The sequence below is a fragment of the Branchiostoma belcheri genome, unplaced genomic scaffold, assembly GCF_001625305.1.
Source record: "Branchiostoma belcheri isolate BF01 breed outbred unplaced genomic scaffold, Haploidv18h27 scaffold242, whole genome shotgun sequence".
Lineage (NCBI taxonomy): Eukaryota > Metazoa > Chordata > Leptocardii > Amphioxiformes > Branchiostomatidae > Branchiostoma > Branchiostoma belcheri.
In genome coordinates, this window is record NW_017803846.1 from 171,945 (window position 1) to 189,795 (window position 17,851).

A 17,851-nucleotide genomic window follows, 5' to 3' on the forward strand; every position below is an offset into this window, starting at 1 on the left:
GTAAATATCGTACAGTCCCTAATGAGGATGATTGTTGTATGCCTGTGAAGCCTCAGGCAAAAAAACTGACTTACATGTTTCCCCGGTAAACTGGTCTAACGGTAAAATTCAGCGCCTTCAAACTTTGCGCATGACGTGCATTAGAAGCCTAAAACCTCCATGGGAAACATTGTGAAGGGCTCCTTTTGGGAAACATTGTGGTGGTTGCTGGTGTCAATTGATTTTGGTGCCCATTTCCACACCAGATGGATCAGGATGGGTTAGGAGCAACAGGGAGGCGTTCCTAATTTTTGGGACGGCTGTCTGGGGCAAGTTTGTGGGCAGCCAACTGTGTTCGGACTACAAGGATGGCAGTTTTCCGTTTAGGACGGGCAGAGACAGTGCATTTTTATGGTAGAAGCCTTGATGAAATCAAAATGATACATAGAGAATACGACACGGGGTATTCAGTATCGTCCGAGGTACTAGCCCGACCGCGCGTCGGATCGGCCGATGGTAGAAGGGTATTTATGTCATACCCACCCAAGAAAACATGCCTTTTAATGCGAAATAAGCGAAAATTTGGTGTCCCTAAACCCAAAAAATGCAACAATATCAATTGCGATGTCCGAATTTTGTATTCGAATTTTTGAAAGCGGTGCATGCGGTTAAGGTGAAACGCGTTCAAATTATTCTATGGAACATTTGGAAGCCCGGGCCGTACGTGTTAAGAATCCCCGGGCCGTACCGCTAGTTATCACACGGGCCGGAACACCCGTATCGAACGTAATCGCGGCCCAGGTATGACATAAATCTTGGTATTCACTTCTGCTCTGTTTTATTATCTGTAGGCTGCCAAGAACCAGGTTACCACTATTCTACACCACCAGAAGAAGGAAAGGGAGCAGGAGAAAAAACTGTATGGGTCCATGTTTGAGAAGATGGCTGCTCAGGGTTGTGAGGTGGTAAGGATAGCGTGACCAGTCTATTTTTGCTTTTACTCTACATATTCTGTAACAGTTGGTGGAAGGTCAGGGGAAAATGAATCCCTGCCACCTTGTCTTGTTGCAGTTTTCAACTTCAGTGGTTTGCTTCCTTGTTACATTATAGTCTTAAAGTCCTAAACTTGCAATAATCGACGGCAATTACATTGTACAAGTGACAATCTTGCTTTAAAAGAAGACTTGTAAAAAAAAAAGGACTTGGTGCAAGCACGTCTAACCCCCGGTTGGGGAAAGTTAATGTTAAATTCGGTTTTTTAAAAAAAACACCCCCCATGGGAATGCAAAAAAGTATTGAAACTGGTTGAAATTAAAATAAAATGAGATGTATTAGCCACCATTCTGAGAAGATGAAATTGTTACACATACAAGACCAAAGACATCACTGTATGTGAAGTGAATGTTGCCATGATTATCTGTTGTTAAATGTATAATATAATTTATCTTTTTTTGTAGGACAGTAGAGGTAAACATGGTGGTGACTCCAACAAACTGGAGGGAAGAGAGATGGATGGGGCAGATAAGGACATCACCATGAAAAATGACAAGGACTCAGCTGCAGGAGAACCTTAATGCACACAACTAACATGTACATGTGTAGGACAGTCCTGTTCCTTTATCTTTGCACAATAATGATCTTTATTTGCATGTGTTAAGGTTTTCATTGATGTTGAGACACTGGAACTAGTTGACAAATAAACAATAACAGTCTACATTGAATTCCGTGTTTCCATATTGTCTTATCGCTAAGAAATTTTGCTTCATCCTGAGCAACTTCTTACGAAAGATTTTTTACAAACTTTGGTAATGGACTGTATGCTTTAATGTGTCTAACTCTAATGTCATGACAATGTCAAATCTGATCTCAGTGTACTCTTTGTGCTTTGTTCAACATTGTACTACTATATGTGCTTTATTAAACATTGTACTAAGTGCTTTGTTCAACATTGTACTATAATGATTACTACCAACAACTTTCATGTGAAAGCATGACAAGTAATGCATTGATAGCCAGAATTTGGAGACCTCATTCCGCCATTAAATATTTAAAGCTTTGAAATTTGTCTTTTGCCTCAGTTCAGGTAATCCATTGTTTTTTTGTTTTACAAAACTCCTGACCAAACTCCATCACAGTATAGCCTCCTTCGCAGATTAGCTTCTGAGGCGGTGACATTCATTTTTTTCGGGAGTGATGCAAGTCCCTCTGCGGCATAACTCGTGTCGCTCCAAAAAAAATTGATGCCGCCGTCTCAGAAGTCTGCGTAAGTACCTATGGTTTGCCATGATTACTGCCGCTATATATTTTTCCCACATTCTTAGCCTTTCATCTGATACAAAATATACACCTGCACAGTAGTGGTGTTCTCGGTTCACTGAGAAAGTAATAGACTTCCTTTGACATTGACAGGGTCAGACTGCATTCTGCAATGTTGGGTCAGACTGCATTCTGCAATGTTTCTTTCATACCTGGATTAAAACTACACTAGTTACAGTGTGTAGTTAAGCCCCATTCTTGATAATTTGAAAGCAAGAAAGCTAAGGTTTGGTACAGAGAGAATCATAGTATTGTAGTAACTATGATTCTCACTTAAGTGCATCTCTTGTACACTCACGATCCTGCTTGGTCTGTGATTGACAAATTTGTCTCCAAAATTGTTTTGAACAAAAACATTTTGTTGGTAAAATTCTGTTGAAGAATATTCCCAGATTTGGTACTAATAGGCTGGGGCCCTTAATGATAGCTCACTTCTCTTGAAACCATATATTATAACGGGATTTAATAAAAAAAAGGTAGATATGGACTAAACCTTCATTTAAATAATTGCAAAGTTGAAGCATATGTAAAAAGTTGTTCACACAAAAACAAAACAAGAGTTCCGAGATCTCATATCTCCATGAAATATGGGCTTGATATGTAAATGTAAATTTCTTCTTTAATTATGCAAATGACCTCTGCATTAACATGATATATGCATCGTGATCTTAACTTTTGATTAACTTAAAGATGTCCCAAGTATGACATTCCCATCATTCACCATTGAGAAATCATAGATTTTTTGCATTAATTATGCAAATAAGGTCACCATTTGCATAATTAGTATCTGTTGATGTTCCATCTGCCATAGGTTACATACATTACATGTATGCAAGTTCTATAATGTAAAACACTGTAATTATAGAATTTCCTCATTAATCATGCAAATAAAGTCCTCATTTGCATAATTTGCACTTAATTATGTACATCTCTCTGTCAGATAGCTACACACCAAAAATGATGAAAATACGCTGTTCCTATCTGGACTTACTGGCTTTCAAAGATTTCGCCCGAAAGTCCCCTGCAGTTCCTGAACAAGCTGCTAGGGGGACCAAACCCACACCACTTATTCCTGACAGGAAAAGCTATCTGTCACCAAAAATTCAAGACCATAGCATGTTCAGGACCAAAGATACAAAAACCGGAAGTTCTGCTGCAGTACCAAGGTCATCCACCAGGAGGCCCATATTTGACCTTGACCTTTGTCTTCCTAAGACTTATCAGCATACCAAATATCATCACAATCCATAAAGGCGTTATGAAGTTATGCTGACTACAAAGTTGCGGAAACACACACAGACACACAGACAGACGCCGCCAAAAACAATACCTCCATTTTTCATGGAGGTAACAATATGCAGCAACTGTAATTTCCAACACAAGAAATTGGACTCACCCAAATTTTCAACTTTACAACTCCAGTCTTTGTCGAGGAATAAACAATCCACCACTTCCGTGACGTCAAGCAGATAACACACGTGACTCCGTGAGCAGTGGATCATAGGTTGCCGAAAGTCTGTGGCGCCCCCGTCTCTGTTGAGGGATGGTTGTAATGGTTAACCCTAACAACACCAACCTCGTTCATGGAGGGAAGATGTCTATTGCTTGTTGTCTATGTTGTGAGACCTCCGAAGTAGTCAAGCTATGTTGTTTGTGTTCTAAGAACCTAGCCTTTAGGGATCTTTCAGTCTCTCCAATATAGGTTTCCTTACATGGGCCTTTGGAAGTCTGTCCTTGACACTGTATAATGGTAAACTACCCCACACTTGCTTTCCTTTGATGTTTTGTCCTTAGGTGCGACTAGTATGTTCCGGAGGGTTCTAGTTGGTCTAAAACAGGTCTTAATCCCATGTGTCACAAAGATCCTCCTGAGCCCTTCACTAAGGCCTTTCCTGTAAGGCAGAGCAACTAGGCCTCTATTTGGGCTTTTGTTCTTGCTCTGACACTGGTTACTGTCTGTGGGCTTTGGTCTATTGGCCTTGTCTAAAGCCCAAGTGGGGTACCCACACTTTCTTAGACCCTGTTCACAGTGAAAAAAATGGATCTGGATTGACTGCCAATCCCGATCAGAAATTCATCAATCCTGATCGACCCGCGCGTTCACACTGCTTTTTGCCGAACCGGATTGCATCGCACATCATGCTCAGAAATGGATTGAGGTGTCACGAGCCTGCCATCTTGAACATGCCATAGTCACTGCAACTCCGCCGTAAATTTTGCAAGAAAGGAACTCAGAAAGTTTGTACAGCCTGGAATCTTAGCAGAAATAAAGAGAACACCTCTTTGAACATGTTTGGGTGGTCAGGGTTTAGCTCCCGTTGCGTGAAGGCCGATATTTTTCAGGTTGTAACACTCGATTCCACTGGCTGAGACGCCATTCCACTTGAGTGTAACATTTTGGCATGGAGGTTGGGGTAAACATGTATCTGCGTATTTCCTATTCATATTTGATTGGCAATGTATCCATAGCATTACACAACGTTCTTGTCACTGCATGTTATAAGACCTGATTGGTTGTGGTATTTGTGGTAGTCTCACACCAGCGAACCCCGAACCCAATCCACTTTGCGTTCACACTCAAGTTTACGCCCGATCCTGATCCACTGCAAGTGTCTTGCACTACCTCCTCGAGGTGGATTACTTTTGGATCTGGATCGGAGAAAATCAATCCGGATTGGAGCATTCACACTGCAAAAACCGATCCGGATTGACTTCATTTCCGTAATTTTGATCCCGATGGCAATCAATCCAGATCCATTTTTTTCACTGTGAACAGGGTCTTAGTGGCTGTGAAATGTGAACTTTCTCCTCCTCTAAATCTTGAGGGTCAGTAATAATTGTTTCCGCTCTGTGAAACAGGGTGCGGATAACTCCGAGTTTATGATCCAGGGGGTCATTAGAATGGTCAGTATGTGTGGGTTTGCGGTATATCTTAACCTGCAGGGATTCTCTTCCTCTTCAAATGTGAATTTTATGTCAGGGTCAAGGTCATTTAGATGTTCTGTGAACTCTTGTGCGTACGCCTTCTTAAGCTTGGTAAAAATGTCAACATACCTGTACCACCACACGGGTGTGTGGGGCAGATTTAATGGCATCGTTGTTCTAAATGCTCTAAGTATAGATTGCATACAACACAGGTGACCCCATGGCAGCTCCATGGATTTGTTTGTAGAAAATACCATCATACACAAAGTAAGTACAGTTAAGACACACCTTCAACAAGTCCACCAACTGTTCTGGGGATAGTTTGGAATGTTGTGGAAGAGTGCTGTCTTCTTTCAGTCTTTGCAAAATTACATCAGCTACTTTGTCTACTGGCACTGAGGTGAACAGAGCTGTAATTAACGTCGTATGAACGTTTCTACAAACAGTTGTGAGTTTTTAATGTGGTGCACTGTATTACCAACTAGGGGGGACAAAGTATCTGCCTAGAACTTGGCGCAAGGGTGATTGAGCCAATACTGCTCACTATTGGTCTCAGTGGAATACCAGTTTTGTGTACTTTAGGAAGACCGTAAAACTTAGGGGGAACCTCTGTAGTTGGATATAATTGTCCATGAGAAATCCTGTTCAACCCACCTTCTTTCTCCAAGCGTTGGAGCACAGTCACTATATAGTTGTTTCTTGTACTTCGATGTTGGACCCCTTTTCCCCAGTCTCGGGTAAGAACAAAACAAATTGATATGACAAAAAAAATGTTTAACCTCTTCTGTACAGATTGACAAGTGAGGCGAGAATATGGCCTTCATAACTTCATCACCAGTGTTTGGAGCCGTTTTTTCAACTTTGGAGTAGAATCAAAAACCTGTGGTGACTTTTGTGTGCTGTGCAGCTACAATGCCAATCTGTTACACAGAATATGTATTTGTAGACTTCATTTTGTAAGTAAATGTAGGATTTTCCCTCTTGTGTTCACTATTCGTTTTGTCACTTTAGACCTGATCCAGGCAATGAAAACATGTTTATTACCTTCGCCAAGAAGGTTATGTTTTCAGAGGCATTCGTGTATGTGTGTGTCCTTCCTTCCTTCTGTCCGTCCTTCCGTCACAGGACACGATAACTTGAGAAGGCTTAAATGGATTGTCTTGATACTTGGTAGGTGGGTAGGTCTTGATGGGACCTCATAATGATTAGATTTTGGACCCCCTAGTGGCTTGTTATGGTACTGCAGTTACATCACCCGGTATATAAAAAGTTACCCAGTTTTTAAATGTCCTTACTTATGCCCCCTTGCTCTCAAAGGATGAAGATAAAAACTGCTGAACTTCTTGGAGAAAAAAAAGCAAAATGTCCATTTTGTAACATCCAGTAACCAAAGTTACGCCTGTAGCGGAAAAGACGTAACAAGAGATTGAACTTCCCTTCCCTTTGCACCATGGTTGGAAATAAAGTAGAAAAAAATATGCATCCAAAGAAAAATAATCCTTTGTGGCATCAACAGACTCACTCTTCTTTGCTTCAAAACAAACTATTCCTACTTCTATACATGTATATTTACCAGTATGTAATGGGCTGACAGAAGTACAATTTATAGATACTGACGCCTAAACTAATGGCTTTTAAAGTGATGCCATGAATACAAGCTTTATCGTACACCCATTTCATGTTGATGTTCCAGTGTTTTTGCTGCACTAAAAATTGCATTGTTTACATATGTCTTATCTACATGTACAAATACATGTAAGTGCATAGATTTTCGGTAAGTTCCCATGGAAATTAAGCTGTCCTTTGGTAATCAATAATTGGGACGTTTTCCTAAAAATAAGGTAGGTTTCCCTGAGAAAACAGTTCATCAATTCTTCGACCCTAAAAATCACCATTTTGTACATTTCAATGAGAACGAGCCATAAGACTGTCTTTTGGTTGAGAATATGATAAACTGATATAATTCGTGAAAATGAGGATCCTATTTGCACAATCAGGGGGAATAATCTATAATTTGTCAGCCATAAAGATGAACATTTGGCAAAGGTATGAGATCGGGGAACTCTAGTTTTCAGCTCTGTTACTTACATGGCATCATATATTAGGTATCAGGTAATAAGCTACTGTACAACTTATTACAAAAGTTCATTGTACAATTTTCACACATAACTTCAATTTCTGATGATGTATTTTTTGCACTCATTTTTATGAAGAAAGAACTTTGAAATAACGTTTTGCATGACAATTTCATCAGGTACAATGTATGGCAACCTGTACACATGTGGAATGTGAGAGATGAGAGAAATTTTGAGATTGCTAACGATACATTGTATTGGCTTAAATTTTCTACTTCACGTGTAAACTTCCGTGTATACTACACACATACACATGTACTGTACAATACAAATGTACACAACACGCACTGGACCCTCAACCACCAACTATTGAAACAGTCTGTGAACATAACTAACTAGTACATAAACAACAGTGATAGAATCTGACATTTGGTTCTCCACATTTCCTTTGGATAAAGCATTCGTTTTTGTACGAGAGTGCTTGTACATGTACGCTACTCTAGTATCATAGAAAGTGATACTACATTGACTGTATTTCATCAGGCTAGCCCATTCAGTATGTAAACCAAGGTCCTATCAGGTATCAAGAATAAACAAGGACTAGCTGTATTGACTTTCATCACAACATTGTTTAGGTCTCCCATAGCAACCTTTACATCATTGTGATCTACCATTACAGTACTGTAGTACAGTTGAAACCATTCCACGAAGGGAGGAAAAATTAAGAAGAGTTGATGTTAACTTCATGTTTGTGAAGAATTCAGCCATCCTTTGGAAATATTGTAGTCAAAACTAATATATGTACCAGAGTTGCCCAGGTAGAACTATCTTTTCCTTTAGAGAATGACTTGATTTGTTTGACTACTTTAGATACACCCCTCATGACCACTTGTAAGTCCTACATGTAGCTGGATGGCTTTTTCAGTCCTGTCAACAAACCATTGATCCCACTGAAAGTGGAATCATTTCAGCCTCTAATACTGGCCAATTTTCAGCATGCGGTAAAAAAGTGACTACCTAAGTAACACTGCTGTGTAACGTCAGTAAGTCAGTACCTGTGGGTGTGTTTAGTTAGCTGTTGAACATTGTTGAATCACCAAATTGCTGTTTACAGTAAACAAGACGTACCAGCAATGACAGAGAAGTTCTGGTTTGAGAGGAGTCCTAGTAGAGGACGAATACAATATAGAGCAAGGTGGGTACACGAGACAATGTTTTTGTATATTAAGCAGAATTATATTGATAGTTGAAGTCCTACTGGTGGTCTTGTACATGTCCCATATTATAGCTGATATTTTGTCCAGTGATGTTGCATAGCACTGCTAAGTGCAAAATTTACCATATTTGACTGAATTATAACCTTTTTTGGTTGCCCAGGGGTCTAAGCTGATTCTAAAGCATACTTGGGCAATTGTTTCTGTGTTCATTTAGGAGTGCTATAGACCGAGAACATGATGTGTACTGCCTCAGTAGCAGAGTTCCCACCAGTGTAATGCCTGAACATCCCAATGGCAGGAGTTCCAAAGCCCACAGCCTTTACCCAGCATCCACTGCTTCTCAACATTCTGACCCGCGTCACCAACGATTGTCAGGATGGAACAGACCTCCGCAGGCTGTCAGCCCCTCTGGCAGTTTCTCAACAGGACCAGCATCCTCTGTAATCACAGCGTCCACAGACATCAGGGGGACCTCCTCAACACAAGGAAGCACTGATAGGGTTAAACCATGGAAGAAAGACACACACAACATAGGAAACAAAACATACCAGGACAGTGCCACACCTTTAATGTCCTGGGCATGGCTGGCAGGAAGAAGACAAGCACTGGAGATGGCAATGATTAAATACTTAGCAAATCCTGAATGGGTCCTACCTAACAGGAGGGTCAAACATGTAGACTTTGTAGATCCTTCAGGATCTTTCTTGCACATACACTCCAAATTCAGTAAACTTGGAATCAACCTCCTTTGTCCATGTGGATTTCATGATCATCACGGGAAGAAGATTAATCTTGAGACCAATAACACAGGACACAAGATCACAGCTCTGTACAAAGATTCTTCTCATTCCCTTCAGGATGGGCTTGTTTTCTTATCCCATCCATTACGTACTGAGGACACCATTGTGTTGAAGATAAAGAGAGTTGATAAAAGAATGAGTATTCTATACATGTGCCTAACCACCACTGACCCAGCCATGCTGTCACAAATGTCCCTCCCAACTGGATGCCTGAGTCCGAGCTCCAAGTCCCCTGCCTGGTTTGAGTCTGGTGTGCTGCAGGGCCTGAAGCCTGGTGACCTCCTCTTCATCAGGTAACCAGTGCCTAGTAGTACATAATGTTCTCCTGCTGTGCATTTGTGTCAGGGTTTTGATGGAATCCTGTTGCCTTTGATGTACAAAGTTTAACCTCATTTCTACAATTTTCACCTAAAATTTGCATGATTAATGAGAAGTGTATACATTGTACATGACGTATTAGGTTGAAGAAGATACAGACATTGATAGACATCATGTGTTTTCATTTGCAAAATGGACTCATTAAAGTTAATCCTTACCTATCTCTGCAAAACCTACGTACCACCATACCACAGTCCAGCTCATTTGGCTTTCATAAAATGATATCGTAGCAGAACCCAAAAGATACCAAATTTCGGGTTATTTGGCTTCTGAATACCAGAATACCAGGGCTGAAAATAGCAGAAAAGTCCCAAAATTTATTATAAAAGTTGTGTATGCAAAAAAAGTTAATGAAACTGGAAAAAACTTCACAAATACTACTGGTACTTTTATCATGAAATGTATATTAAGTAACAGCATGACAAATATCCTCGGGGGGACGTGATCTTTTATTTTTTTTAAAGAACAGACGAAAATCAATGCGCGCGTGGATGTCATCCATAAAATTAAGTCGGTATGGCCTAACGGGGGGTGCCCTAATTCCGACCTACCCCTAATTCTAGTATAATAGTACTAGAGATGCACATGCTAGAGATTGTACCCATCAATCAATAAACAATTATTATTCCGGACTAGTTCGAAAAATCCTTGTTGCGGCATACCTGGGTGCATCATTCTGCATATGAATAGCCACAGGAATGGGTATTCATATTGCGATGGAACGTTCCACCGGCAAAATAACCAAAAACCAGCCGTAAGTTTCGTGAACCATTACGCTTGGGTGCAAGACGCTACACTGAAGTGAAATACACAGCTGTGCAGCTTTCATCGTTGTGATCTTTATCAATATTATAGCTCATGTTGCGCGGGTTTTTGGTCAATTAAACTATTACCAATTTGTGAAAGGTGTGTTTGTTGCATGGAACATGGGTCGGAATTAGGACCCCTCCCGTTAGGTAGATATCATTTTATGTTTGAGTACACTGAGTATGTGTTGAGTTAAATGAGTTTGTTCATTCAGGTTATTAAGGTTTAACACATACATGTAGAACTAGAGTTCCTCAATCTGATTTCATACCTCATGAAATGATTATTGCTTTGTATATTTTAAGCATGGTGATAACCATCTGTAAATGGCTTAAAGTTAATAGTACAATCCTGCTCATAAGCAAAATTTTCATGCAAAGTATTTACATGGCCCATACCTACATGTAGTAACATGCATCACACTATTGAAATCCTTATCATTTGGCATGGACATTAGGTTTGATATTGTTATATGCAAACTAGATTAAGTTTCAGGTTTCATACCCAACAACAGTTCTACGACCTCATACCTTCGCCAAATCATGTCAAACTGGTCAAACTGACTAATAACCCTTTTTTCCACTGTGATTATGCATATTATAAGAGCCTCATTTGCATGAATTATATCAGTTGATCATATTCTCCACCCAATGACAGCTTGAAAAATGAGGCTATTCTAGCATTTCCTCCTAAATCATGCAAATGAGTTCCTGATTTGAATAAATTGTTTTGTGGTGTTCACCTCCACTGAACTTCCAAATATGGCAAGTATTAAATTCCCAGCAGTTACCAACTACAAAATTGTAGCAATTTTCCATTCATGCAATTATGCAAATTAGATCTTAATTTACACAATCAAAAGCTGCCATTGTCAACAGTTTCATAGCTATATTATTGAACACAGCAGATTTATAGAACTTTTCATTGATTATGCACATTAGATCCTGATTTCCATAATTGTAATTTTAGTATGTCAAGCATCACTTAAGCTACCTACAGCCAAATCTACCAAGGTGACCACCTCTTCAAGCTGGCCACCTGCCCATGGTGACCGCTTTTTCTCGGTCCCCAAAATTTTCCCCATTGATGCAGGCATTAAGCAACCTGTCCAACGTGACCACTTGGTCAACACGACTGCAACCACCCTGAGTTAGGTCCACTCAAGGCCCGATGCCTGCCCATGGTGACCACATCATTTTTGATCATGTTGATTATTGATGATAACTAATGAGAAATCATGGAGAACCAGTCATAAATTGTTCCATGTGCCACCCTCCCCACATGCATTCACCACAGAACTGAAGATGCTTACAGCATTTGACATTAAAACATCTCGACTTGGAAACCATTTATGCCTCAGTCATGTTGTGAGGCAACCCTCTTCATGCGACCGCCTGTCCAAGGTGACAAAAATTATGATAATCTGTCAACCGTTGTTTAGTTATCCTCCCTCCAAGATTTTTAAACAAACCGTCCTGCAGTTCCAGAACAAGCTTCTAGGGGGCCTTAACTCAGGTGATTTCTTCCTGAGCTACCTACCATCATGACCCTAGCATGTCCAGATTGCGAGATATTAAAACCAGAAGTTCTGCTGCAGTATCAAGGAAAGCCACTAGGGGGCCCAAAGTTCATTTCCAGTTTTTGTTGCACCCTACCAACACAGCAAGTACCACCAATCCAGCCAGCCATTCTTGAGTTATCTTGTTGACCATCAGACAGAATACTAGTATAGTAACAGACAAATGCAATTGCAAATGTAACCTCCATGACATTTCATTTTCAATAGAAAACAACTGTTGGTGAAGGCATGAACTATGGAACAGACATGTCTGATTGAAATATTGCCCATCAGGTTAACAGATGAAGGAACCCTGTACTGCCAAAGGAATAATGAAGAAGACCGCTTCATCCTACATGTATTTGATCTGTCTCAGCACCTGTGGCTTGGCTTGTGCCTCAGTATTGGCATTAGGAAAGTCCAACTTGTGGGTGAGTACACTGTTTACTGGACACATCTACATATATTAGACATGTACATGTAGGCTCGATTCGTGGGTATGGACTTATTTCAATAGATGATTCACTTGATTTCTTGATGACACCAATAACACTAAAATGTAAAATGCAAGTAGCCAAACGTGATAGGTATTATTCAATGAACAAGAACGCTTGGACCAAAAGTACACTTTTGATGTTAGGGGGAATCGTATATGATTGCAAATCATGCTTCCAGTTCTTGATTTCTGCCCCCAGTTAATCCATTTTAATTCTGTCAAGGATGTCACAGTGAGCATGCATGCGACTGGGTCAGAACCTGGCACTGTGGCTGGTGAAACATGTTCATTTCAGAAGCAAACAAATGGAATCATTATGATAATATAATAGCTTGCAATTGTATGTACTAGTCATGATGATAATGTATAGTTGTTTGCTTCTGGAAGGAACGTTATTTACAATCCGTGGTAGCGGGTTCTGAATTGGCCGTCATGCTCACCGTGACATCATTGACAGAATTTGATGGATCACATCTGACTACTTTCAGTTGCATTTCTGTGTTATTGGTGTCATGTGATCGTTAAATACCTTCTTTTGTTCAACAGAAGCTGCTGAGCTTTTCATTGTATTCTTTGAAATCTTTTGAAAGCACTTTGACATTATTGCCTGGAGAAGGTTATAAAATCGATTTTTGGCAGGCAGGTTACCATTGGGGAGACCAATGTCAAGTACAAAAATGGGTTTCATGGAAGGTCCCTACGTCACTGCAGGACCTTTTGTGTTTGTCGCCTGTTTAATAGCAGGATAACTCCAGTATATTTCAATGGATGTTTATGATTTTTGGTAGGCAAGTTGTGGAGACTGAGGTCAAGTTTGAAAAGGTCCACTGCTGCAACATAGGGACCCTATGTCGCTGCAGTGGACCTTTTGTGTTGGAAATTAACAATCTTCCCCCACCAACCTCTGCTTGGATTCAGTTGGGGGACAGCTGGGGAACCCCATCTGGGATCAGTTACTTACATTGAAGGGATGTTCTATAACTACATCATGTACAGTGGCAAAAGCGTGATAAAATACATGAAGGGCTAAAAAAAAACAAGATGCCTGAGTGTATAGATTTGGAATATACTAACGGTAGAAATACAAATATTAGGACACAAATTGAATAAAATAACATAGTGTAACAACAAACAAGTCTATTATTCGTCATAACAACAGCACTTAATCTCTTCTAAACAGCAGTAGTCGCCCTGTTCTGATTCTTTCCTTTCATCACATCTTCTATTACATTTTGCGACACTGTCGTGACACTTTGATAATACAGTGAGCAGAATTTCTTGTAACAGTAATTTTTTTTCCAGTAACAGTCCAAAATCAAATAACTTAGGGGGACCTAACATGGGTGACGCTAACATGGGTGACGGTGCGTCTGCAAAGCTGTGGCGAACCCCTTAATGGTGTTCTGTAGAATAAAAAAAGGAGTCATGGAGTACAGAGATTCTTTTGTACTCCAGACCAAATTGATCATTAAAAAAAGTAAAGAATACACATGTTTATTTATCTAGAACAATGTCCCTCCGACGAAGGCATGAGATCTCTGACATCTAGTTTCATGTCATTGAGTTGTCTTGTTTATGATTCTAAGGCCATGTTGATTTGATTATATGGATGACATCCTCCGGGAGCCCCAAAACTGATGCGAGCGTGCGAATAAAAAAAAAGTTTTGCAAAAAAAAAAAAATTCTTTTCATAATGAAATCTACGTGGTCATGAGGGTTGAGCATATGGCACAGAATATGGTTTGGCGAATAATCTAGTCTTCAAGTTCATTTCTTTACAATTTCGTCTTTCATCGTTTGATTTTGGCATTCTACGACATTGGTATAGTTTTTATTAATTTTTTTGGTAACTTATGGTATGTTTTTGCTCATTTTGCAACTGTTTTGTACGATTTACAGTATGGTTGAAAACTTTTTTTTTTTGGAAACGGCCAAAAATTCATGCGCGCGCGGATGTCATCCATATAATCAAATCAACATGGCCTAATTGTGATTTAATTAAGTAACTGGCCAACGCTAATTTAATGTAGAGTGCATGTTGGCAGTTAATTACTCATGAAGTGTAATTGGTTACTATTTTATAATAGAATAAAAAAGACTGTCCTACTAAAATCAAACTTAAGATTTCAAAGTCTAATGCCAGGTTGTCCAAAGTCACAGCATCAGGTTATTTGCACTTAATTGTTACTGCTAGGAAAGACTTTAGCATACCATCACCATTACAGACTGAGGCAACAGTCTGTGGTACATTTGGCCATACAATGTCCTTTATATGCTTTCTACAGGGCTGATCCCGAGGGAGGCACCAGTACCTAGGACCACTGCTGAGCATGTGCATGTAGGCCTGGGCAGGAAGTCTAGCTCGTGTCTCTGCCACATGTGCAACAAGTATGAGTACAAGTTATATCCTGGAGATATTTCAAGGATACATTTCAAATGAGTGTTTATAAGTGTGTGTGTGTATGCATGTACTTTTGTGCACACGGATGTTGATACATGTTTTGTACATGTATGTGTCTAAGTGCAAACGTGTGTGTACTTTATATTGTTTGCGTGCAACTCAGCGATAGTAATTGTATGAAAGTGGGTCAGAATTGACTAATTGCATGAGTACTGCCTCAACCTAAGGACAACCCTGAACCTAAATTTACTGAATCAGCTCCATTTTTCTTCAATGGTCCAATCATTGAAGTTTAAGCTTTTTTGTTTTGGTTGATTATGTTGTGAGTGAAACATTACAATCAGGTGGGCCTATTATTGATCAATGATGATAGACCAGTATATACATGTATGCACCATAACGGCCATTGTCCAATTTGCAGTGCCCTCTTTCATACAATCACCATTGCTTGCTGATCATTGCTGAATCGGTTATTGCGTGTAAAAAAAGCTGGCAAGGATCTGACCTATACATAGCTTAATTCTATAAAAACCATGAACAAGATTGATAAACTTGATAATATTATATGACTGTGCAGAACCTGGAGTATTGTCTGTTTTGTGGTTTCTACTGTAGGAGGTGTGGAGAGAAGGTTGTGTTTACTTGTGGCCATGTCTGGCTCTGTCCGTCCTGTGAAGCCCAGCTGTATTGCAGGATGTGCAGGAGAGCCATGTGCCGGTCCAGCTGCCCAGTCTGCACACAGACTTCACCTCCACAAGTCGGCATGCCACAGCCTCCTGTGTAGAGTCTTACACATGGTTACTACAGTGTATATCATACATACAACGCCGGTCTTCTGCACTCTGTTGTTATATTACTCCTCTAGAAGTCTCGTCTGAAAAATGTGGTAGCTATTGCAAAGTATTGTTAGTACTTATAATAAAAGAAAATTTATGTTATACATGTATAAATATACAGAATAGAATTATCTTTTGACAAGGTGAGCAGCAAGTAAGGTGTATCATAATCATGGTGAATTGTTTTGTGCTCTAACATGTTGTCTTGATACATTTCTTACAAAGTCCCAAATCTTAGGAAGGTTTGTAACATTTCGTTGCTTGAGTGAATGTCTGGGACAGGCACTTTTGGCTGACAAAATGTGGAAGCAATGATATTATGGAAGTTTTTAAAAACTTTTGAAAGTGAAATGAAACAAAATTGTTGAATGCTGGAATACGCTATAATTGCTGTAGAAGAATATCGCATGTTTGAAGATAACAGTAATACAATCATGTATCAGCATGAAAGTTCATCTGAGTTGGTAAATTACATGATTATGAAAAATTTAAACTGTTCTCCAACTCATAAATTTCACTCACCGGAATTTTCGTGTGATTTTTCCTACTCGTGACGTCAGTTAAGGGTCAAAGGTTGTCAGGGCACTAATCTTCAACCTTCGCTCAACCGGGACGGGGGGCGATATCGACTTCAGACAACCTTTGACCCTTTGCTGATGTCACGCGTGGGAAAAAATCATGTGTCCACAGCATTTGGGTCAGATAGCTGAGGAAGACTGAGTGATTCAGTTGAAAATTCCGGTGAGGAAAATTTATGAGTTGGAGAACAGTTTAAATTTTTCATAAGGCAATACATGTATGTTATATACATGTATGTACAATACTGGAGAACATTTTAAATTTTTCATAAGGTAATACATGTATGTTATATATATATGTACAATACTGTAGGTGATGTTTGTTACTGAGATCCATATTGTGAAGGGCAACTTGCAAAAGTGCGTATGTACTTGTTTTACCCTCCCTTTTACATGTGAACATCCAAATAAACAAATCTTAATCTCAGTTACATTGTGTTCTTTAAGATTAGGTCATGACCAACTTGAGAATTGAATAGCTTTCAATGTCAGATCAATCACCAGTAAGAAAAATTACATTATTGCCATTCTTGCATATTTTGGCAAGCAGGTTCATATGAATATCCAATGTTTCTTCTTCAAAACATTATAACTACAAATGTATTCAGTGGGTACTGAAAATACCATGATCTTCCTATCATTAATCAGAATCATCATTAATCAGATTGCTGTCTTGTATTTCATACATTTCTTCAATGGTGATGTATTCAGGATTTGCAACAGGTATAAATGTGAATGAATTTTCTTATTGTGTCTTGGGACATTGTCGCCCAGCCCATATAAGACACCCGTATAGAAGGTCACATAATTGAAACATAAGTAGAGAATGAACATAAATCCAAGTCAAATCAAAGGTCATACTGGAAAAGTCAAAGATTAATACGTTACATTTGCTCAAAACAAACCAAAATACAGTACTTTCAATTTAAGATTTTACACAGGTTCTTGACTACTAATGTATATTTAAAGAAGGTAAAAATACTCCGACCAATGCCCATATTGTGACGACCAATGCCCATATTGTGAAGAAAAACAAACAATAGCACATCTATTTGCTGAATGCCACACCACCAAATATTTCTGGAAAGAGTTTATTGACTGGTGGAAAAAAGCATCCCGCGCGTCTCTCCAACAATGAATTTATCTATGGTCACTTTTCCCCCTCCAAAACAATTATTAGAACATTGAACATCTTACAAGCAAAATATTATCCTTTCTTCACCGCTATTAGCAATGTCAACCCCACGTTCCATGCCGTAAAACACAGACTAGAAAAAAGCTTCTTAGCTATAAAGATTTCATTTTGATTCGCCCATCTCTGTACTGTAAATCTGTAGTATAAGTTTCTAGTTGGTCTAAACCAGGTCTTGACTTTCTGCAACCTATGATCCACTGCTCACGGAGTCGTGTGTGTTATCTGTGTGATGTCACGGAAGCGGTGGATTGCTCATTCCTTGACAAAGACTGGAGTTGTACAGTCGAAAA

The 17,851-nt window shown here is 39.4% G+C and overlaps 2 protein-coding genes across 2 annotated transcripts in view; both read left to right on the forward strand.

Annotated features, from left to right (window-relative positions):
- The window catches only part of LOC109471242 (peptidyl-prolyl cis-trans isomerase FKBP4-like), a 34,159-nt gene extending 32,119 nt beyond the window's left edge, over window positions 1-2,040 (forward strand). The window contains exons 9-10 of the mRNA XM_019770521.1: window positions 831-944; window positions 1,437-2,040. Of these exons, the coding sequence (XP_019626080.1) occupies window positions 831-944; window positions 1,437-1,553 (231 nt within the window). The 3' untranslated portion in view covers window positions 1,554-2,040. The remainder of the gene's footprint in view (window positions 1-830; window positions 945-1,436) is intronic.
- A 5,221-nt stretch (window positions 2,041-7,261) lies between these two features.
- Window positions 7,262-16,765, forward strand: LOC109471244. Its single transcript, XM_019770523.1, has 5 exons — window positions 7,262-8,490; window positions 8,727-9,605; window positions 12,350-12,486; window positions 14,837-14,939; window positions 15,568-16,765. The coding sequence occupies exons 1-5, from the start codon at window positions 8,429-8,431 to the stop codon at window positions 15,734-15,736; spliced, it is 1,350 nt and encodes a 449-aa protein (XP_019626082.1). The 5' UTR covers window positions 7,262-8,428; the 3' UTR covers window positions 15,737-16,765.
- Window positions 16,766-17,851: the final 1,086 nt, after the last annotated feature.